We start from the raw sequence: 22,153 nt of genomic DNA, 5'->3' as shown, positions 1-22,153 counted from the left end.
GACTGAGCTTGCAGGGGCAAAGGCCTGTCTCTTCTGGGGGGCAGGGTGGGAGAAGCAGGGAGCCCAACGCAGTCGAGAGCAGCAGGCTGCTCGGGGATGCTTCTCGAGAGTGAGTCTCTGAAGGGCTGTAACAGGGTCTAACCCCCAGTGCCCCTCCCCAGCCTGCCACTGGGAGTCTGGATCCGAGCCTACTGGAGGCCCTGTCTGCTGAGCCGAGCCCTGTGTGGAATCCTCCCCCTTTCCTTCCGGAGCCGTGCTCAGGCTCCGAGTTCCAGTCACTCCCCGAGTAACCCTGGCTCCTTCTCTTCCAGGTCTTGAGCAACGCCCGGCTCTTCCTAGAAAACCTCATCAAGTAAGTGCTGACCCCTCCTGCTCCGCACCAGGGCCAGGCTGCGGGGGGTGCTCTGGCTGGGCGGGGGGTGCTCTGGCTGGGCAGGGGCTGCACACACGCTCCCACGGCAGAGCGTGATGGGACCCGATCACCAATGGGACGAGCAGCAGGGGCTGCTGAGTCAGCTGCTCACAAGCTCACAAGGACCTAGGGGTGACAGTGGACGAGAAGCTGGATATGAGTCAGCAGTGTGCCCTTGTTGCCAAGAAGGCCAATGGCATTTTGGGATGTATAAGTAGGGGCATAGCGAGCAGATCGAGGGACGTGATCGTTCCCCTCTATTCGACACTGGTGAGGCCTCATCTGGAGTACTGTGTCCAGTTTTGGGCCCCACACTACAAGAAGGATGTGGATAAATTGGAAAGAGTCCAGCGAAGGGCAACAAAAATGATTAGGGGTCTAGAGCACATGAGTTATGAGGAGAGGCTGAGGGAGCTGGGATTGTTTAGTCTGCAGAAGAGAAGAATGAGGGGGATTTGATAGCTGCTTTCAACTACCTGAAAGGGGGTTCCAAAGAGGATGGCTCTAGACTGTTCTCAATGGTAGCAGATGACAGAACGAGGAGTAATGGTCTCAAGTTGCAATGGGGGAGGTTTAGATTGGATATTAGGAAAAACTTTTCACTAAGAGGGTGGTGAAACACTGGAATGCGTTACCTAGGGAGGTGGTAGAATCTCCTTCCTTAGAGGTTTTTAAGGTCAGGCTTGACAAAGCCCTGGCTGGGATGATTTAACTGGGACTTGGTCCTGCTTTGAGCAGGGGGTTGGACTAGATGACCTTCTGGGGTCCCTTCCAACCCTGATATTCTATGATTCTATGATTCTATGATTCTGTCACGAGCTAAAGGTGCCCCACAAATCAGTCCCCGTGCCCTGGGTCCTGTCAAACCCCTTCTCCCTGCCTGCTTGAGCCGCACACCAGACGGACCAGTCATGCCATATGGGGCACACTGCCCCGGAGCGGCTCTGGACGCCGGGTGGGAATGAAGCTGGAGCGCAGGCTCGGAGCGGGGCCTTGCTCTGGGGTGGCCCGGAGCAGCGGATGGTGCTTGACGGGGTCCTGCCTGCACTAAGGGTGCAGACTCCAGAGCTCCTGGCGAGCTGCTGCAGAGCCGCCCTGAGTGTGACGTGGCTGGTCCCCCTACGCGCTCCACGGGGCTTGGGAGCGAGGTGGGAAGGTCCGAGGGGAGTTGGGAGCTCCCCGTACCAAGGCCTAGAGGAGAGGGTCCGTACTCAGGGTGCGTTCCGCACTCGGCAGCGATCTCTGGGTGCCCCAGTGCACACGGCTGTAACGGCGCTGGCTCGAGCGCCCAGACAGCACTGTGTGTCCTGCCCAAGCTTTCAGGGCAGGGCCTCGAGCAGTGACCCTGCTCAATGGGACCCTTCTCCCAGCCTCCCGGCCCTGGCTAAGCTCCGCCTCAGGCCAAGGGCCCCGACTCCTGTGCCCGGGTAAGCACCAAGGCCAGGCAAGGGGTTGGCAAGTGTCTACATGCCTCCTAGGAGCACGTGCTGGCTTGCCAGCCCTCCTCCTGCCCTGGGACCCGGCGGAGGCAGGCGCGTGGCTCTACTCTGGCACCTGTTGGTATTGATGCCCGAGGGGCGACCTGCTCCCTGCAGGCGTGGGGCTGCACAACTAACCCAGCCTGCTGGGTGCTGAGCTTGAGGAGACTTGACCTTCAGCCCCCAGGGCCTGGACCCTGTAGTGCTGGTCATGGGCAGTGAGGTCTGGCCACGTTCCCCCAGATACCTGGCGTGGGCCCAGGGAGTGTCCCCTCCTGCCAATGCCCCGTCCGTCTGCTGCCCCAGGGCTTGGGAGCCTGCCCCTGCACTAGCCGGGGCCACCAGGCACATGCTAAGGGCAGGGCTGCCACCACGTGGTACTAACGTGTACTGCAACTTCTGAAAGCCGCTCCCCATTCTCACCTGTCGGAGGGCCAGGCCCCTTGCCCCCTCCCCGGAGTTGGGAGCTCTGACAATACATCATGGTGCTTTCCTTACATCTGCAGCTTGGGACGGTCCCAAGCGCCACTCGGGCCTGTAAGTTCTCATCCTGGGTCACTAACAGCCAGCTGCTGCGTGGGCTGGGCCAGTCCCTCGGGCTGAGTGCGGGCTTGGATTCCCGCTTTGGAACTGGGCCGGGCCTGGCTAGCTAAGGCCACAGCCTCTGGGTGTTGCTGGGCCTGGCAAAGTGCTCAGTGTTCCCATGCCTATCAGGACTGTATGGGAGCCCACTGCAGACTAGCCCCGAGATGGGTTCTGGTGGCCTGACACCCAAGAGGAGTCCTGGGAGAAAAGCCAGCCCCTCTGAGCAGAGGGGAGAGCCCCTTCCCATGCCCAGACTTCTCACTAATCTCTTCCCGAAGGCTCAATGCTTTCCAAAGGCTCCTGAGTGCTAACGAGTAACTGTTAATGGCTGAAAGAAAAGGAGGACTTGTGGCACCCTAGAGACTAACCAATTTATTTGAGCATGAGCTTTCGTGAGCTACAGCTCACTGCATCGGATGCATTTTTGCGAATACAGACTAACACGGCTGTTACTCTGAAACCTGTCAATGGCTGGAGGCCGCCACCTGGAGGGAACAGGTGGTTGAGGGAACGAGCCCTGGGGCAGAGGTCCTGGTGGAGGATGTTCTGGGGATGCTGGCAGTGCGTTGCTCCTGCCCGTTGTACGCCGGGCAGGGCTGAATGGTCCATGTCTGTGGCTGGTGGGAGGAGTGGAACCGCTCTCCATACAGGGACCTGCTGCTGACAGCTTCCTGGCATAACCAGACGCAGCTCTTCCACATGGGCTCGATCACAGCGGGGACTGAAGCCACCCGGGCACCAGAGCCCTGAGCAGCACGTCAGACCAGTGCTTCCCTCTTGCTCACCTGAGACACGTTTCTCTTACAGATACGGTATATTGGTGGATCCAATCCAAGTGGTCTCCCTGTTCCTGAAGGACCCCTACAGCTGGCCCTCCTTGTGCCTTGTCATTGGTGAGTCTGCAAGAATCCCTGCCCAGTGAGCTGAGATGGGCCCCATGGGAGCTGGCTGCCTCCTCCCTGAGCAGTCTGGAGATGGGACAGGCCCGCGGGACCCCCCAGCCCATCCCCAACAGGCCAGGGCAGGATTGGGCCCTACTGAGGGCTCTGTCCAGCCCCTCGGCATCACCAGTGTTGGGGCTCTTGCTCCCCAGGGGGGTCACAGCCTGACAAACCCGTGAGGAAGCCCCTCCTCCTAGCTGAGCCTGCTCGAGCCCCGGGCCTGCCCTTCATTCACCAGCTGCTGCTCCCACGGAGCAATCGGTGCCCAGATCCTGTCCCCTCCCCTCCTGCCCAGGGCACTAGCCGGGGGGGGGGTCCAAAGGATTTGTCCACCTTCCATTGCAAGCGTTCACCCGAGGGCTGGGCCCTCTGCGGTTGACCCACCTGACCTTGCAGACGGTCTCCTCCTCCTGCCTCTTGGTGCTGATCTTGGACAAATGCTGCCAGCAAGCCCCGTCGCTGGGAGTGCGATCCTTGGCTCGTGTGGGGCAGCCTGGTGTCTGGCTTTAACCACATCCATCTTGGACCTGCTCCTGGCATCTGCATTGGCCTTCTCTTCATTCCCGGTCCGTCGCTAGCTGTCAATCACCTGTCTCGAGCTGGCAGGGCTGGGCTGGTCACCCATGTGCTCTCTGGGGTCCTTCGGGGACACAAGTGCTGTCACGAGGGAAGGTCCTGAGCCAGAAGGAGCTAATGTTGCCTAGGATGGGCGCAAGAGGTCTCCCCAGCACGGCCTGCAGTAGCGATGCAGGGGGCCAGCTCCTAGCCTCTGCCCTCTCCTTGCTCAACCCCCTCCTCTTCTCCGCCCCGAGAGCAGAGCTGAGCGCTCGGACAAGCCACGACCCCTGTTCTGGGGGCGGTGGGACTCCAGGGACGCTGTGAACTCCTCTCTCACAGCATCTCCCAGTGCGTTCCTGCTCCCCCGAGCCTCCTGTCCAGTCTCTGCTGCCCTCGTGCCGGGGTCAGCCTTCCTGACCCTGTGCACCGGCTGCCTATCTGCTCCCCTGCGCTGATCCTTCAGCCTGCTCTCCGAGGCTCCGCAAGGAGCAAGGCAGCCGAGCTGGACGCAGCGTATCGCCAGCTCTTCACAGCCGAGCTGGGAACTCGGGGCCATCTCCTCCTGCCCCTGGGCCCGGCTGCTGGCAGCAGGCCCTTGCCTGGCAGTGATCAGAGGTCTCCAGCGCCCTGGGCGACGGGACTGGGTGTGCTAACTGTCTCTTTGTTTACAGTGGCCAATGTGTTTGCGCTGGCTGCTCTGCACACGGAGAGACGCCTGGCAGCGGTGAGCCCCTTCCTCCTGGGCTGTCTTGGCCACGCACAGGTCACACTTGGGTTACATCCTCTGTGGCTGCGGCTGCTGGGCTGCTCTCAAGCCTGTGGCCGGGGAAATGGGAGTCTCCAAGCAAATGCATGGGTGGAAGGGGACTTGAGGATAAGAGCAGGATGATTGAGACTGGTCCTCTGACACCAGGCTGCAGGCATGGCACTGCCAGGCCAGACTAGGGGGGCTCAAACTGGGCCCAGTGAGCCCCCTAGGGAATCCCCTGGAGTGCTTGGGAGGGAGGGAGGCTCTGGACTGGCCTTTGCACCAGGTGAAGGGGATGCCCTGCTATTTCCTCAGTCCTGAAACCAGTAAGTGTCTGTGGAGCACTGACTGGTGCCATGCTCTGCCCTGGCTCCATCTCCTATGGGCATCCAGTGGCAGCCTTATGCTTGTTACTTGTGGGGCTGGGAGAGCAGCTTGGGGAGAAGTGAGCAGGGGTTAAGCTAAACCTGACAGGTGGAACGAGCCCTCAGGCTGCAGCCCCAAAGCCCCCACTCCCTGGCCCGAATCTCACTTGGCTGGCCTGGTCTCCAGCAGCTGCTGTGTCAGCATCTCCCAGCGCAGCTGCCCACAGGCCCGGGGAGCAGTGCGTGGTCTGTGCTGGGCCCTGCTCGGAGTACCTCTCCCCAGGGGATCTTTGGGAGCAGAAATCGAACCAGGGCACCTCTCCTTCTCAAAGCCTGAGCCCCGCTGCCAGAGCGGCGTGCCCAGGGCCGCAGCCGCTAGGGGGTCAGCAGCACTGTGGGGCGCATTAAGCTGCAAGCGCGTTCTGGGCCTGGCCTGTCTGAGGGGCCGTGGGGCATGTCCCAGGGAGGGAGCGGCTGCTGCGATTCCTGTTCCCAGGTGGCCGCCCCAGCACCTAGCTCTGGCAGAAGCCACAATGGGGCCTGCAGCAAAGCAACCAGACGGAGGGTGCATGCTGCCTTCTCCGGCTGCGCCGTGCCCCCGGGGCAAGCCAAGGGGAGAGCTGGTCAGTCATGGGGGGGGGCACAGCCCCCACACAGGAGGGGTAGGGCAGAGGACGCGGGGCTGTTGTACTGGCCTCATGGGTCTCCTGGCTCCCCGCAGGGCTTCCTCTCGGAGAAAGTCGGCACGGTCCTCCATGCATTCAACCTCCTGACCATCCTGTGTTTCCCAGCGCTGGTGGTTCTGATGGTCTCCTCCATCACTCCAGGTAGGTGGTGGCCCCTCCTGGGCCCTGGTGGTCAGCGCTGGCTGCATTCAGATGTGGGCTCGCACTGCAGGGACCCCTGGGATACTGGGGTCTCTGGACTCGCCAGGCAGGAGCGGGGTCAGCAGCAGCCTGCTCTGACCTCGACTCTGGTGGACTCTGAGGCTGGGGGCCCCTCGGGACAGGCTGACCCGGGTCTCTCACCTCCACCATGTTAGACGCTCGCTAACCAGGGTGGGGTGGGCTGGGCAGGGCCGGAGAGTTGCCTGGGGAACGCCATCCCTGCAGCAATGCCTCCCGGGTCGCTCACGCTCCTGGCCTTGTCTCTCCCCAGTCGGTGCAGTGTTCGCTCTGTCCATCTACACCATCCTCTTCCTCAAGCTTTTCTCCTTCCGGGATGTGAACAAGTGGTGCCGAGCCCGGGGCCGGGCAAAGGCTGGGCGTGTGCGCTCAGGTGAGCTCCGGTTGTGGGAGGCACAGGTGGTGGGCCGGTGGCTGACGCTGTGAGCTATGCTACCCCGCGTGACTGGAGCGGTGGGGGCATGCAGCTGTTCCCCAGTGCCGGGAATGCTGCTGAGGCTTCTGCTTTGCCGGGAGGGTTATATTGCACGCTAGTGAAGACTCCCTCTCGGGCTTCACCGCCAGGTCTCTCTGTCACGATGCACGAGCGCGGGGCTTGCCCGTTCCAGGAAGGGGAACAGACCTGGCCACAAATGGCTCTGCAGAGATTGGTGCTGCGGCTGGCTTTGCCTGAGTGCGACTGCCATCTCGGCATGGGGGTCTCTGCTCCCTCCCGTGTGACTGCCCTCCTCAGGGCGTGGGGCTGGCGAGTCCCAAGCGCAGCCCTGGTGCCAGCTGCCTGGCCTTCAGGCTAATGGCTCTTCTCTCATCTTCCAGCTTCTGGGCCGAAGAAAGCCAATGGGGAGGTGGCGCAGAGCGGGGTGTACTATCCAGCTAACCTGACCTATAAAGGTAAGTGGCCCTGAGCTCCTGGCCTGCAGTGTGGGGACATTAGGCTGGGAGGTGTTTCTTGCCTAACACACCTGGGCTTCTCAATTCTCTCCCAGAGCAAGGGCACTTTCAGTAAGACCCTGCTGAAATCCCAGGGCGTGCCAGCTGGCCATGGGCACTGATGGCTGCATGGAACTGGGCCCAGATCTCCGTCTTGGGAGCACAGGAGGCCAATTCAGGCTGGGGAGAACAGGGCTAACGAGTCACCTCCCATCTCTGCCACAGTGGGACAGTGACCCAGTTGACCGGCTGCTCGCCCCTATCCGCAGCCAGCCTTCCCTCACCTGCTGGGAGAGCCCTGCTGAGGGTTTAGTGCCTGGGCGTCCCTGAAGGCAGTGGCCCTGCTCCATAGAGCTGTCCCAGGAGCTTGCTGACCCCTTGTGCCCACCTCGCCCGTGGTTGCTCTGGGCAGGTGGTGTCCATGCTGCTTGTTGAGAACCTCAGTGACTCTCTGCGGGGGCGCCGGGCCTGTCCCCGGTGTGACGCTGCTGGTCTGTTTCAGACATGTACTACTTCCTGTTTGCTCCCACGCTCTGCTACGAGTTGGACTTCCCTCGCTCGCCCCGGATACGCAAGCGCTTCCTGCTCCGCAGGCTCTTCGAGATGGTAAGGCAGCCTCGGGCCCAGCTCCGGCCTGGATGGGGGGGCGCCGCGTCCTGCTCGGAGCGCTGGGCCAGTGACAGTCCCCCTGGCTCGGCAGGTGCAGATTGTGGCCGGCCCAGCCCCTGCTCTCCTTAGGAGAGCAGGACAGAGCTGGCCGATCGGAGGGCTGGCAGCAGGTGGCTGCTCCCACAGCACTGACTCAGCTCTGGAGGGTGGGCTGAGGAGGGTCCAAGGCTGGCCTCAGCAGGGGTCTCCTGACCAGGCCCTGGGGGTGGGCAGGGAATGCCTGTGGCTGTAAACACCCCGTTGTCCTAGCTGGTAGGCAGCAGCATGCCTGCTGCGGGGCGGACGGCCTTCGTGCTTCGGGGAAGGACACACCCCTCTAGCTCAGCGGACTCAACAAACCCGGCGTTGCTCCAGGACGCCCATCTCCCGGAGCAGGTTCCTGGCGTGGCCTGGGTGCTGCCATGCTGGGACACGGGCGGCAGGGGGTAGACTCAGACCAGTGTGGCCTGGTGCCAGTTCGGTGGGGTGGGCACTGAGGGGCCCATATGCCTCATGGGCCTGTCTGCCAGATCCCTCCAGCGTCTGACCGGCCAGGCATCCTGCATGGGCCTGTGCTGTGCAGGGGAGGGGGCCTGGCTGATCTCACCACTGCTGCCTTTGTCTCTAGCTCTTCTTTATCCAGCTGCTGGTGGGGCTGATACAGCAGGTACGTGGCTGGAGCTTTCCTCTCCTGGGGCAGCAGAGACCATTCCCTGTGTAGCTCTTGGTGGGAGGGGGCACGTCAGGGGCCTCTAGGCTGTCTCCAAGCACAGGAATAGCTTAAATTGGTGGAGGTGAGGTGGTAGCCAGGAGCCCGCGGCCGCCTGCCATTGCCAGGCGGGCGTAGCCTGTGGCTGACGCAGCACACGGTGCCGAGGGGCTGGTGCAGAGGGGCTGGAGGCTGCGCTCTCCTGGCTGAGTCGAAGCACGCAGACGCTGCACCATGTGACCGTCACAGGGAACGGACTCATTAAGAACTGAGCAGATGCTGGTGTCCGGTGCGGTGTGGGGGATCCCTTAGGAAAGAAGGGCAGACACAAGCTCCCTGATGAGCATCTGTGGCCAGTTTCAGAGTAACGAAGTCGGAGATAGGCCCCGGCGGCATGTGGGACTTCGGGTGAGCGTGCCGTGGGGCAGGCTGGGATCAGCCAAGCAGAGGGGCTGAACAGGGGTAGGGACAGGCGCTGTCTGGTGGGTGACTTACCAAGCAGGTAGTGACCACAGCTGACAGTGCGGGATGTCCCGGAGCTTGGGGTGAGGGGCAGGCTTGAGGGCTCGGTGCTCGGGGGGGAGCAGCCTGACTGTCTAGAGCTAAACTTCTGCTTTCAGTGGATGGTCCCCACGATCCAGAACTCGATGAAACCTTTCCGGGTGAGTGACCTGCCTCCCTTTCACTGTCCGGTCCGGGCTACTGACTCCCTCCCCGCAGCTCCTCGACTCCTGCAAGATCCCTGTTGTGCATCTCTCCTCTCCTGCGGGGCTGTGGGAATGACCCCTCGGTGGGCCGGAGGCGGCCATCTCCCCCCTGGGGTTCCTGGCCACAGCCAGGCTCACGTGGGGCCCCACAAGGGGCAGCACCTCAGAGCTCTGTGGAGAAGCTTCATGCTGTACAGCCGGCTGTGCGGTGGCCTCAGCCGGCCGGGCTTGAAGGCCCCTCTCCCGGCTGGTGGCCCGTGCACTGGCTGACCTGTGGCATGCCCCACGGAGGCTGCATGCCTCCTTTGCTGTGGGTGCACTGAGGCTTGCGACAGGCCAGCAGGGACCCCATCCCTTCCCACCAGCCTGGTGCCTAAACAGGCCTCGCCCCTGACAGAACCAGGCTGTGGGCGCCTGTATCTGGGAGGGAGCAGGTGGGGTCCTGAAACCAGCCTCTTCTCCGCCCCCTGCCCGCTTGTCCTGGCCAGCTGGGACTGATGCGGAGCTCTCCTTTCAGGATATGGACTACTCGCGAATCATAGAGCGCCTCCTGAAGCTGGCTGTGAGTACTGCCGCTAGAATTCGCCTCATACCTCCGGGGCTGGGGACCTGGGAGCCTTCCTGAAACCGGCTCCCAGCGTGGTCTGGCTCAGGAGAACCTGCTCTTTTGTCCCCTGGCCTCTCGTGGGCAGTGGCTGGCAGCAATGCCAAGGGGCGGCTGGCTCAGCTCTCTAGCAGGGAATTCCCTGGAATGCCTCTGGTATGAGCTGATTCTTTGTGTCCGCCAAGGGCACGTGCTTGGTCTGTTCAGTCTGTTCCTTTCTCTGGGCAGGTCCCCAATCATTTAATCTGGCTCATCTTCTTTTACTGGTTCTTCCATTCCTCCCTGAACGTCCTGGCTGAAGTGATGCGGTTTGGCGACCGGGAGTTCTACAGGGACTGGTGGTGAGCAGTGACCCATTCGGGGGGCCCATGATGGGGGAGCTGTTGCTTTGCTCCAGGCAGCTGGCCCCAGGCCCGTATCCCCTGTGAGGGGGGTGGGAATCTCCTTGGACTCAACTTGCCACTGTGGCCAGCTGCAGGGAGCTGGTGGCAGAAGACGCTAGCTGCTGTCTCGTCCCTGATGGGAGGCGGGACTGGTTAAAGCATGTAGCTATGTAGAGAAGCCATGTGGTTTCACTGTGTAGCCCCTGTCCAGCTACCCACCCCCTTGAGTCCCCTGAGCCTGGGAAGAGGCTAACAACACTTCCAGTGCCTTCCTGCTGGGCTGGGAGCCCTCCAAGGAGCATGCGCGGGTGCTGCAGGGAAGGGGAGCTCCTGGGCTGGAAGAGATACCGTCCCATCTCAATGGTCCGTGCTGAATACCTCAAAGAAAGTTGGGGGGGAACCACCTCCAGCTGCCTCCTCGTGCCGTTGACCAGTTCCTCCTGAAGCATGAGGGCTCTGTGGTCATAGCCTGGCTCCCTGGGGGATGGTGGTTTGAGATCCTGCTGGAGGCCACAGCCCAGTCATGGGGGGTCACTCAGGGTCAGTCTGACCCCAGCAGACCATGTCGTCCCTGCCAGGGGACCCCCTGCCCGCACTGCAGCCAGACCTGCCTGGGAAGCCAGGCGCATGGGAGCTGCTGGACAAACCCTGCGGGTGTTAGTCTGAGCGGCAGCTGACAATCAGGGTTGTACTTGGGGTCCCTCTGCCCCTTCCCCTCGTCTGGCTGAACATGACTGGCCAGGCAGCAGGGGGTGCCGTTCCCTCAGCCGGGTCTCCCGGGACGGGGCTGCTGTTAAATGCACTTCCCGAACCCGTCCGCAGCTGTGAACAGACGCCTGCAAGGTCTGCGCAGCTGGGCTCTCGACCAAAGCCCGCCTCGGGGCTAGCTGGGGGCAGAGGGGAGTGGGGGGGCCTGTGAAAACTCACCTGCCCCAGCTGCTGGGCCTCCTGCTGGGAAGTCCTCCATGGCCCCACGGTGCTGACGTAGTGACAGTCCCCGCCCTGACGGCGTATGACAGGCTGTCGGGAGCTGACTGGCTGTCGGGAGCAGCGGGGTTGTGCTGTTCCCAGGTCTCCGGCGTGCCCACGGCTGGCATGCTGCTGATGCCGGTTCTCTCCCCCAGGAACTCCGAGTCCGTGACGTATTTCTGGCAGAACTGGAACATACCGGTCCACAAGTGGTGTCTCAGGTACAGCTCCCCAGGGGCTCAGTGAGGGCCTCCCAGCCCACTCTGCTGGGGGCGCGGTGTGGCTGCCCCCGGCTGCATGTGCTGATCTGGCTGCCCTGTCGCGGCCCACCCGGGACGGAGGTGAGGCCCTGTGAGCTAATCGCTCAGTGGATAAAAGCCGACTAGAGAACACCCTGAGCTGGGCCCGGCAGCAGCAGGCTCCTGCTGGGCCAGTCGGCAGGCCAGCTGCAGGGCTGATCAGCGTGTGAGGACGCTCCTGGAAAGGGGCAGCTCCAAGAACCTAGTTCCTTGTTCTCACAGGGCGGGGAGATGCTCCCAAAACTCAATCATCGGGTGCTGCTAACCTGGGCTTTCCCGACTGCTCTGCTCCCAGCCCTGCAGGGCCGCCGTGCCCACACGGTAACTCCTGCTCTTGTGTTCTAGGCACTTCTACAAACCAATGATCAAGAGGGGGGTCAGCAAGTGGACCGCCCAGACTGCAGTGTTCCTGGCATCGGCTTTCTTCCACGAGGTTGGCACCCTGGCTTGCTCCCTACGTGGGAGGGAGGGGACTCTTCGCGTCGGCTGTCGGTTTCAAGAGTTGCATAAAAGGAACACTCATGGCCTGACCGGGGGGAGGGTAAAACTCAAACAGCAGCCTTCCCACCAGCCCGCCCTCAGCGGGACAACCAGCCACAGGGCGAGCCCTCGGTGCAACCGCCCCTCACTCTGCGTGGTGTCAGCGGGAGGAGAGGGAGGGCTGCAGACAAGGCAAACTCCGCTCAGCGCTGTCCCCAGGGGGACTGCTTCCAGGGGTCTCGTTCTGGGCAGCTGGTTCTAGGCTAGAGCAGTGCCCTAGCTTCCACATCTCCTGGGCTGAGTTGGGTCCCCATCCTGGGCAAGGGAGGACACGGGGCAGGTGGACTGTGGGTAGCAGGCTCAACCATCCCTCCCCACCCCTAGCTGTGGGGGTGGATCCTGGAGGGTGAGCAGTAGCAGCTCCTCACCTTGTGGGGCTTGGGGCCATGCGTGGCGCTGATGCAGAATCGTCTCTCCTCCAGTACTTGGTGAGCGTGCCCCTGAAGATGTTCCGGCTGTGGGCATTCATGGGGATGATGGCTCAGGTAAGACCTGGGAGGTAGGGAGGTCACCTGCCTCCTTGTTTTTCTGATCCTTCAAGGGAATCTCCATTCTGGCATGCTGGAAAACAGCTCATGCCCAGGGGCCTTCTCCACTGCACCGAACCACATGGAACCGTACGGAGACACCTGCCTAGTGTAAATCTGTTGGCTCAAGGCAGTTGACAACATCCATGTGTCTTCTGTAGCTGCCTCATTCAGTGGCTCCTTCCCAGTGCTCTGGCACCCACCACCACCTTTGGACCCATGGGCCATATAATGGGGCCTGTCTGGTTTATTTGTTTTAAAACCTCCCCTCACATGGTATTTGTGCTCTGTTCTGCCCACTTACTCGGGTTGTGACAGACTGTCTCTGAGGCTTGGGGTCCAAGCTCTGACTGACTGCTCCTCCCCCCAGATCCCGCTGGCCTGGCTTGTGGGAAGGTTCCTCAGAGGCAACTATGGGAACGCAGCCGTATGGATCTCCCTGATCATCGGGCAGCCGATAGCCGTCCTGATGTACGTTCACGACTATTACGTGCTCAACTATGAAGGCAGCCAGTAATGCATGTGGACTCCCTGTTCCTCCCTCTCCTTCCGGTGGTTGGCAAGGAGCCGACCAGGGGTCAGAACCCCCCACTTCCTGCTGCTCTCCGGAAGCCGCTGGGACCGACTGTAACACCAGCACGTGTGCGGAGAGGTCACTGTCTGAGGAAGCTGCCTTGTCTTTTTATATGGGGGTGTAATCAATGGGGATGACTGTTTTTGTGAATTGAATGTTGGATCAATGCAATATCCTCCAGTGAGAAGCACCAGAGAGGAGGAAGGGCCCTCCAGGTGCCACTGGCCCCTTCTCTCTTATCGCTGGTGTTAACGCTCAGGATCAGATTGTTGAGAGGGCATTTCCCAGGCTCCTTTAACAGGGTGTTCAGGGCAGAGTTTAGGGCCTGCCCAAGGCAGCACCAACATCTTCTGAGGCCCTCTGGAGAGCTTGGCTAGCTGAGCCTTCAGAACGTGCTTCTGCACTGGCCGCCTCTGGACTGTTCCCTCAGTCTTGGCAGTAGGAGATGGGTACCTGCCGCCTCGTCCCTTGGAGCTGGCCAGCAGCAAGGGCTGGGCCTCCATGTAGGGTGTCAGAGCTTTAATGTGGTGGCTCCTTTGCTCTGACCGGTGCAGAGAGGCAGCCAGCCAGCTGGGAGCTGCCATGTTTAGGGCACTTTAAAAGGACTTTCACTGAAGTCTCAAATTTTGTTCCCATTCCGTCCCATGTCCAGACGCTCTGGCTGCCTCCTCTTTAAAAGGCAGCTCTCGCTGAAGGGTCTCTCCCTCACACTGATCCTGCAGCCCTCCTGGGAATCCTTCATGGTACCAGCCTCTCCCTTGGGCTAGCCCCTGGCTGCAGGACCAGCAGATGGCACTGGGCTCCTCAGGCATGCACCAGTACTTCCCACTTCAGCCAAGGTGAACCAGGAGCTGCCTGCTCTTGTGTGAAGCTCCCTGTGTAGGGGAGTCATGACAGTTGCCTCTGGTTTCTGTACTGTGCACGGGTTCCACTTGGGCTCCTCTTGGAGGCCGCCATAGTCCGTCCTCAAGCACTCCAAGTGCTAGGTGAAGCCTCCCAGGTGGCTGCATGGCCCTCCATGGCTGTGCTGTCTGGGGGTGTGACTCTGAGATGGCAGATGCAATCTGGATTTGTGTTGAATGTCCCCTTCAGGGGGCCATGACCTGTCCATGCAGGGGCCATAGTACTGTGTGCGCTACCCCGTCTCCAAAAAACTTGCCCGCCCTAGCAACTTCTGACACTTCGTCTGTATCTGCCAAACCGTGAATAAAGCATCTTTTCCAAAACGGTCCCATGGCCTTTTTGCTGGGGGTGGGAGGAAGGGAGGCAGCTTAGCTCAAGTGACCAGGCTTGGTGCCTGCCATGGAGATGGGCTTTTCTCAGGGAAGGCCCCAGCTGCTTCCCTCCCCCTGTAGTAGCAGCTGTCTCCTCCCCACAGAGCTGGGACAGTGCAGGCACATGGCCGCTCTCGCTAGTTCAGTCTGCCTCCATGTCACAGCTAAGTGCGGATACAGTGGAGTCGCTGCTGGGCCACGGCAGGGTAGCAAGAGGGAACTGGTGCAGCTCTGCACCGAGGCCGCATTTTCATTCAGTGTAGTAAATACAAACATAATTTAACCCCTGGATCTGATCAGCCAGAGCCCCCTGGTCCCCGCTCGAGTGGTGCGTTGCAGACACAGCTCACATAATGTCTCTAGCTCCATCTGCCTGGAGGAAGGGAGAAGATCCCATGGCTAAGGCAGCCCCTTCAACCACAGGCCTCCGGCTTGTGCTGCCATGGCTAAAGATCCCTGCCAGCCCAGACTTCCTCCACGGCAATGACCAGCAGGAGAAACATCTTTGCCAGCAGGCTGGCTAACCTAGTGAGGAGGGCTTTAAACTAGGTTCACCGGGGGAAGGAGACCAAAGCCCTGAGGTAAGTGGGAAAGCGGGATACCGGGAGGAAGCACGAGCAGGAGAGCAGGAAAGGGGAGGGCTCCTGCCTCATACTAAGAAAGCAGGACAAACAGCGAGTTATCTCAAGTGCCTGTATGCAAATGCAAGAAGCCTGGGAAACAAGCAGGGAGAACTGGAAGTCCTGGCACAGCCAAGGAATTAGGATGTGATTGGAATAACAGAGACGTGGTGGGATAACTCACATGACTGGAGCACTGTCATGGATGGATATAAACTGTTCAGGAAGGACAGACAGGGCAGAAAAGGTGGGGGACTTGCACTGTATGTAAGGGAGCAGTATGACTGCTCAGAGCTCCGGTATGAAACTGCAGAAAAACCTGAGAGTCTCTGGATTAAGTTTAGAAGTGTGAGCACCAAGGGTGATGTCGTGGTGGGAGTCTGCTATAGACCACCGGACCAGGGGGATGAGGTGGACGAGGCTTTCTTCCGGCAACTCGCAGAAGCTACTAGATCGCATGCCCTGGTTCTCATGGGCGACTTTAATCATCCTGATATCTGCTGGGAGAGCAATACAGCGGTGCACAGACAATCCAGGAAGTTTTTGGAAAGTGTAGGGGACAATTTCCTGGTGCAAGTGCTGGAGTAGCCAACTAGGGGGGGAGCTTTTCTTGACCTGCTGCTCACAAACAGGGAAGAATTAGTAGGGTAAGATAAAGTGGAGGGGAACCTGGGAGGCAGTGACCATGAGTTGGTTGAGGTCAGGATCCTGACACAGGGAAGAAAGGTAAGCTGCAGAATTCGGACCCTGGACTTCAGGAAAGCAGACTTCGACTCCCTCATGGAACTGATGGGTAGGATCCCCTGGGGGAATAACGTGAGGGGGAAAGGAGTCCAGGAGAGCTGGCTGTATTTGAAAGAATCCTTATTGAGGTTACAGGGACAAACCATCCCGATGTGTCGAAAGAATAGTAAATATGGCAGGCGACCAGCTTGGCTTAACAGTGAAATCCTTGCTGATCTTAAACATAAAGAAGATTACAAGAAGTGGAAGATTGGACAAATGCCCGAGCAATATTTTTATACTCTTCCCTGGTCATGTAGGAATGAAATCAGGAGGGCCAAATAGCACCTGGAGCTGCAGCTAGCAAGAGATGTCAAGAGTAACAAGAGAGGTTTCTTCAGGTATGTTGGCAACAAGAAGAAAGCCAAGGAAAGTGTGGGCCCCTTACTGAATGAGGGAGGCAACCTAGTGATGGAGGATGTGGAAAAAGCTAATGTACTCAATGCTTTTTTTGCCTCTGTCTTCACGAACAAGGTCAGCTCCCAGACTACTGCACTGGGCAGCCCAGCATGGGGAGGAGGTGACCAGCCCTCTGTGGAGAAAGAAGTGGTTCGGGACTATTTAGAAAAGCTGGACGAGCACAAGTCCATGGGGCCGGATGCGCTGCATCCGAGAGTGCTAAAGGAGTTGGCGGCTGTGATTGCAGAGCCACTGGCCATTATCTTTGAAAACTCATGGCGATTGGGGGAGGTCCCGGACGACTGGAAAAAGGCTAATGTAGTGCCCATCTTTAAAAAAGGGAAGGAGGAGGATCCAGGGAACTACAGGCCAGTCAGCCTCACCTCAGTCCCCGGAAAAATCATGGAGCAGGTCCTCAAAGAATCAATCCTGAAGCACTTACACGAGAGGAAAGTGATCAGGAACAGTCAGCATGGATTCACCAAGGGAAGGTCATGCCTGACTAATCTAATCACCTTCTATGATGAGATTACTGGTTCTGTGGACGAAGGGAAAGCAGTGGATGTATTGTTCCTTGACTTTAGCAAAGCTTTTGACACGGTCTCCCACAGTATTCTTGTCAGCAAGTTAAAGAAGTATGGGCTGGATGAATGGACTATAAGGTGGATAGAAAGGTGGCTAGATTGTCGGGATCAACGGGTAGTGATCAATGGCTCCATGTCTAGTTGGCAGCCGGTGTCAAGTGGAGTGCCCCAGGGGTCGGTCCTGGGGCCGGTTTTGTTCAATATCTTCATTAATGATCTGGAGGATGGTGTGGATTGCACCCTCAGCAAGTTTGCAGATGACACTAAACTGGGAGGAGAGGTAGATACGCTGAAGGGTAGGGATAGGATACAGAGGGACCTAGACAAACTGGAGGATTGGGCCAAAAGAAATCTGATTGGGTTCAACAAGGACAAGTGCAGAGTCCTGCACTTAGGACGGAAGAATCCAATGCACCGCTACAGACTAGGGACCGAATGGCTAGGCAGCAGTTCTGCAGAAAACGACCTAGGGGTGACAGTGGACGAGAAGCTGGATATGAGTCAGCAGTGTGCCCTTGTTGCCAAGAAGGCCAATGGCATTTTGGGATGTATAAGTAGGGGCATTGCCAGCAGCTCGAGGGATGTGATCGTTCCCCTCTATTCGACATTGGTGAGGCCTCATCTGGAGTACTGTGTCCAGTTTTGGGCCCCACACTACAAGAAGGATGTGGAAAAATTGGAGAGAGTCCAGCGAAGGGCAACAAAAATGATTAGGGGTCTGGAACACATGACTTATGAGGAGAGGCTGAGGGAACTGGGATTGTTTAGTCTGCGGAAGAGAAGAATGAGGGGGGATTTGATAGCTGCTTTCAACTACCTGAGAGGTGGTTCCAAAGAGGATGGATCTAGACTATTCTCAGTGGTAGCAGATGACAGAACAAGGAGTAATGGTCTCAAGTTGCAGTGGGGGAGGTTTAGGTTGGATATTAGGAAAAACTTTTTCACTAGGAGGGTGGTGAAACACTGGAATGCGTTACCTAGGGAGGTGGTGGAATCTCCTTCCTTAGAAGTTTTTAAGGTCAGGCTTGACAAAGCCCTGGCTGGGATGATTTTTAGTGGGGGATTGGTCCTGCTTTGAGCAGGGGCTTGGACTAGATGACCTCCTGAGGTCCCTTCCAACCCTGCTATTCTATGAAGCAGGAGTGCTGCATCTGGCTTCTGAGCAAATGCTTATCCTCCATTCCAGGTCACAGGCCCTGGCTCTCATGGGGGACTTAAATCACCCTGACATCCCTTGGGAGAGCAATGCAGCAGTGCACAGATAATCCAGGTAGCTTTTGGAGAGTGTTGGGGACAACTTTCTGGTGCAAGTGCTGGAGGAACCACCTAGGGCCCATGCTCCTCTTGACCTGCTGCTCACAAACCGGGAAGAATTGGTAGGGGAAGTAGAAGCAGGTGGCAACCTGGGCAGCAGTGACCATGAGATGGTCGAGTTCAGGATCCTCACAAAAGGAAGAAAGGAGAGCAGCAGCATACAGACCCTGGAGTTCAGAGAAGCAGACTTTGACTCCCTCGGGGAACTGATGGGCAGGATCCCCGGGGAGGCTAGTATGAGTGGTGTGCAGAAAGAACAGCAAATATGGCAGGCGACCAGCTTGGCTCAGTAGAGAAATCTTGGGTGAGCTTAGATACAAAAAGGAAGCTTACAAGAAGTGGAAACTTGGACAGATGGCTAAGGCCAGGTATAAAAATATTGCTCGAGCATGCAGGGATGAAATCAGGAAGGCCAAAGCACAGTTGAAGTTTCAGCTAGCAAGGGATGGGAAGGGTAACAAGAAGGGTTTCTACAGGTATGTTAGCAACAAGAAGAAAGTCAAGGAAAGTGTGGGCCCCTTACTGAACGAGGGAGGCAACCTAGTGACAGGATGTGGAGAAAGCTAATGTACTCAATGCTTTTTTTGCCTCTGTCTTCACGAGCAAGGTCAGCTCCCAGACTGCTGCACTGGGCAGCACAGCATGGGGAGGAGGTGACCAGCCCTCTGTGGAGAAAGAACAGTTTGACTATTTAGAAAAGCTGGATGAGCACAAGTCCCTGGGGCCAGATGCAAAGAGGCTGGAGCTCGGCTGTTCTCAGTGGTGGCAGATGACAGAACAAGGAGTAATGGTCTCAAGTTGCAGCGGGGGAGGTCTAGGTTGGATATCAGGAAACACTATTTCACTAGGAGGGTGGTGAAGCTCTGGAATGGGTTACCTAGGGAGATGGTGGAATCTCCTTCCTTAGATATTTTTAAGGTCAGGCTTGACAAAGCCCTGGCTGGGATGATTTAGTTGGGGTGGGTCCTGCTTTGAGCAGGGGGTTGGACTAGATGACCTCCTGAGGTCTCTTCCTACCCTAATCTGCTATGATTCTATCTCTGGTGGCTTTTAATCTCCGCTGTGGAAAGGCAAGGCGGGGTGCCCCATTGAAGGGGAATAATACTACCCCCTTACCACTTGGTCACAAGGAAAGTAAGTGTCTGCCAACCTGCTAGCATGGAAGATGTGAAAGCCCCTCCAACCCCAGCTTCAAGGTCCACCAGGATCCATCTTGGCCCTGTAGTAACTGAATGGGGGTAGCAGTTTACTACTCGTATGCACCTTACTTAGTCATGGAGCTAGGGCCAAACTCTCCTCTAATTACCTAACAAATTGCTGATTTCATAGACGAACAATGCCATGAGTAGCTGCTGCCACTTGTACTCAAACCCTCTCCTGGAGGGTTAATCCTAACCCCTGCCCATGACTGGAGGGTGGGAGGTTGCACCCTGCATAAGGGGCACAAGGCTGGTGCAGATAAGGAGAGGGTGGTAGATGAGAACCTGGCCCTAGGCTACCGAGGCCAAGTAAGACAGAGAGGGGGTGAGCTGCCAGCAGAACTGGGGGGGCCCTTATCAGTGACTGACAAGCAGGTATCTGCAGAGCAATTAAGCTTTTCACTACAAGAGCCTCCAGGCGATGCTGGGGGTGAGTGGGAGCAGAAGGGAAGAGCACAAGGAGCCCTGAGCATTTCAGGGCAGGGGCAGCTGTCCTGGGCCCAGGCTTGAGCAGTGGTTTTCAAACTTTATTTCTGGCAACCCAGTTGAAGAAAATTGTTGATGCCTGTGACCTAAGGGAGCTGGGGATGAGGGGTTTGGGGTGTGGGAGGGGCTCAGGGATGGGGTGTGGAGATGAGGCTGGGAATGAGGGTGTGGGAGGGGGCTCAGTTTGGGAGGACTGGGGCAAGGGTTGGGGTGTGGGAGGGGGCCAGGGGGGCTCAGTTTGGAAGGACTCAGGGCTGGGAGTGCAGGTTCTGGGGTGGGGCTGCAGATGAGGGATTTGTGGTGCAGGAAGGGGCTCCAGGTTTAGGGGGGCTCAGGGCTGGGGCATGGGCTAACCTCAGTCAGCGTCACAGTGGGGGTGCTAAGGCAGGTCCAGCAGCAGGGTCCCGCTCCTCAGTGGAGGCAAGCAAGCAGCTCCCCTTGGCTCTCCCCTGCAGGCACTGCCCCCCCCAGCCCCCATTGGGCAGCTCCCAGCTGGTGCTTGGGGCAGGGGCAAAGTGGAGCCCCGTGGCCCCCATGCCTAGGAGCCGGACCTGCTGCTGGCCACTTCTGGGGCACAGCGCGGTGTCAGAACAGGTCGGGACTCACCTGCCTTACTTACCTGGGCAGCACCATGGATGGGACTTTTAACGGCCGGGTCGGCGGGGCTGACCATTGTGACCCGTACTGGGCCACGACCCGCAGCTTGAAAACCACGGCTCGAGGGAACTGGGGGTGCTGCTCTTCCAGAGCCAGCCCCTGCGTAGCCCCGGCCCTGCCCAGCGACCCAGCACGTAGTGAGCCTTTCTTGTGTGCAACAGCCTGGTGTGCGCCGAGTGCGGGACTTGCTGGTGTAAGGCACAATAGCCCCACGCTAGCAGCAGGCATGGGGGGGGTGGAATGGGGGGGTCTCACCTTCCCTGGAGCCAAGGGGGCAGAACACTAGGGCCACAGCTGCACCAGCTAGAGGACGGTGCTGACCCCGCCTTGGCCAGGGCACACAGACCAGCTGCTCTCGGGGGGCATTAGTGCCTTCGAAACCATTGTACGCGTGCCTGAGGGACCCAGTCAGCACCTGCCAGCCCCTTCGTTACAGTGCAGCAAGAGTTCTCCACCGACCAGCTGCCTCCAGGGCCCCCATCCCTTGGGCGCGGCAGGAGCCAGGAGTCATCTTTGGCACATGCTGGGCCGTGTCAGGAGAGGGGCTATGGGGAGACAGACAGCGCAGGGGGCTGGGGGCGGGGGGGGAGACAGGGGCTCAGTAGGGCTAGTGGGGGCGGACAGACTGGGGCAGGGGCTGAATGGGAGTGGAGGCGCAGGGCCACCGGGGGGAGGGAGGCGCAGGGGTGCAGAACTACATGAGGACAGAGGGGGACTGAGTGGAGGCACAGAGCTATGGGGACAGAGGGAGGGGGTACAGGGACACAAGGTTGGCTGCATGGGGCAGGGAGGGGGTACAGAGCCACATGGCAATGGGAGAAGTGGGTGTCTGAGTGGGACATGTGGACAGGGGGTGCAAAGACACATGGGGATAGGGGCAGATGTGCCTGACTGAATGGGAGAGGCTAGGGGTCAGCCCAGGGCCTGCATGGGAGAAGCTCCCTAACAGTCCCTCCCTGCTGCCCCCCAAAAAACCCATTCCAGACTTTTCCCACCCACACCCAACAACCCCCCAATTCTCACTCAGGCTCCTTCCCAGCAATTACTTCCCTCTTCTTCTGCCCCTCCGTTACCCCGACTCCCCCCATCTTTGCACTGCTTCTGGGGGTGCGGGAGATACGGTTCTGTGTTTAAATGCATCGTTACTCAGAGTTCTGTGTTAATACACCTAGTAAGGAATCTATTTGTCAAAAAACATTTCCTGAATCTTTGTTGTCACCTGTATCGTTAACAGCCACGCTTGCTGACAGGTATTTTGAAATGAATGACCAGCAATAATGGGACGGGTGTGGTTACAGGGTGTGTGTTTGACAAATAAAATATGCAGAATTTGGAAATAGCATGTGCAGAATTTTTTATTTTTTGGCACAGAATTCCCCCGGGAGTAACTAATGGAGGGGGCAGCGGAGGCAGAAACCAACAACATACACCCAGCGGACTGGGCTGCGGCCCCCTCCTCTCTCCGGCAGCACTAGGGGGAATTCCTGAAAGAACAACAGGAGTAAAAGAACCACAGGGCCACTAATACCACCCCAGAGGGGAGGACAGACCAGCCTCGGCCCTGTGGGACGTTTCAAACCCCAGTGGTCCTGTTGGATTCTGACAAGTGGGCAGGCGCAAGCCGGAATAGGGGCTGCAACCCAGCCCACTCAAGGTAGGCATGCGCCAGGGTCTCCCTCAGGCCAGAAAAGGGACAGGCGTCGGGGACGGGCGAACCGCGTCAGGTACATGCCCATGCTCACAGCTCCTTGAAGGAGCCGCCAACTAATATCCCTGGCGGGCCGTGGCATCAAGGTGGAATATAGGCCAGCCCACCGGGGTTCCTCACCCTCAACAGACCCCACCACTTAGTGTCAGGGCAGGACACGAGGATGAGGAAATGGAGAGTATGGAGCATGAGCGTGTACAGATGTGCCCTTGGCACGGTTCGGAAGCAAACCGGCTGCAGGTCACAC

The 22,153-nt window shown here is 58.8% G+C and overlaps 1 protein-coding gene across 1 annotated transcript in view; it reads left to right on the top strand.

Annotated features, from left to right (window-relative positions):
- DGAT1 (diacylglycerol O-acyltransferase 1) overlaps positions 1 to 14,108 on the top strand; it is a 28,355-nt gene extending 14,247 nt beyond the window's left edge. Inside the window, exons 3-17 of the mRNA XM_037891811.2 lie at positions 312 to 352; positions 3,283 to 3,368; positions 4,646 to 4,698; positions 5,809 to 5,914; positions 6,246 to 6,365; positions 6,809 to 6,883; positions 7,425 to 7,528; positions 8,199 to 8,237; positions 8,900 to 8,941; positions 9,504 to 9,548; positions 9,819 to 9,931; positions 11,098 to 11,163; positions 11,587 to 11,674; positions 12,204 to 12,266; positions 12,679 to 14,108. Coding sequence (XP_037747739.1) covers positions 312 to 352; positions 3,283 to 3,368; positions 4,646 to 4,698; positions 5,809 to 5,914; positions 6,246 to 6,365; positions 6,809 to 6,883; positions 7,425 to 7,528; positions 8,199 to 8,237; positions 8,900 to 8,941; positions 9,504 to 9,548; positions 9,819 to 9,931; positions 11,098 to 11,163; positions 11,587 to 11,674; positions 12,204 to 12,266; positions 12,679 to 12,825 — 1,188 coding nt within the window. The 3' untranslated portion in view covers positions 12,826 to 14,108. The remainder of the gene's footprint in view (positions 1 to 311; positions 353 to 3,282; positions 3,369 to 4,645; positions 4,699 to 5,808; positions 5,915 to 6,245; positions 6,366 to 6,808; positions 6,884 to 7,424; positions 7,529 to 8,198; positions 8,238 to 8,899; positions 8,942 to 9,503; positions 9,549 to 9,818; positions 9,932 to 11,097; positions 11,164 to 11,586; positions 11,675 to 12,203; positions 12,267 to 12,678) is intronic.
- The last annotated feature ends 8,045 nt before the right edge of the window (positions 14,109 to 22,153 follow it).

The sequence above is a fragment of the Chelonia mydas genome, chromosome 2 (assembly GCF_015237465.2).
Source record: "Chelonia mydas isolate rCheMyd1 chromosome 2, rCheMyd1.pri.v2, whole genome shotgun sequence".
Lineage (NCBI taxonomy): Eukaryota > Metazoa > Chordata > Testudines > Cheloniidae > Chelonia > Chelonia mydas.
Note: the sequence above shows the minus strand (reverse complement) of the source record. Positions and strands in the feature narration are given on the sequence as shown.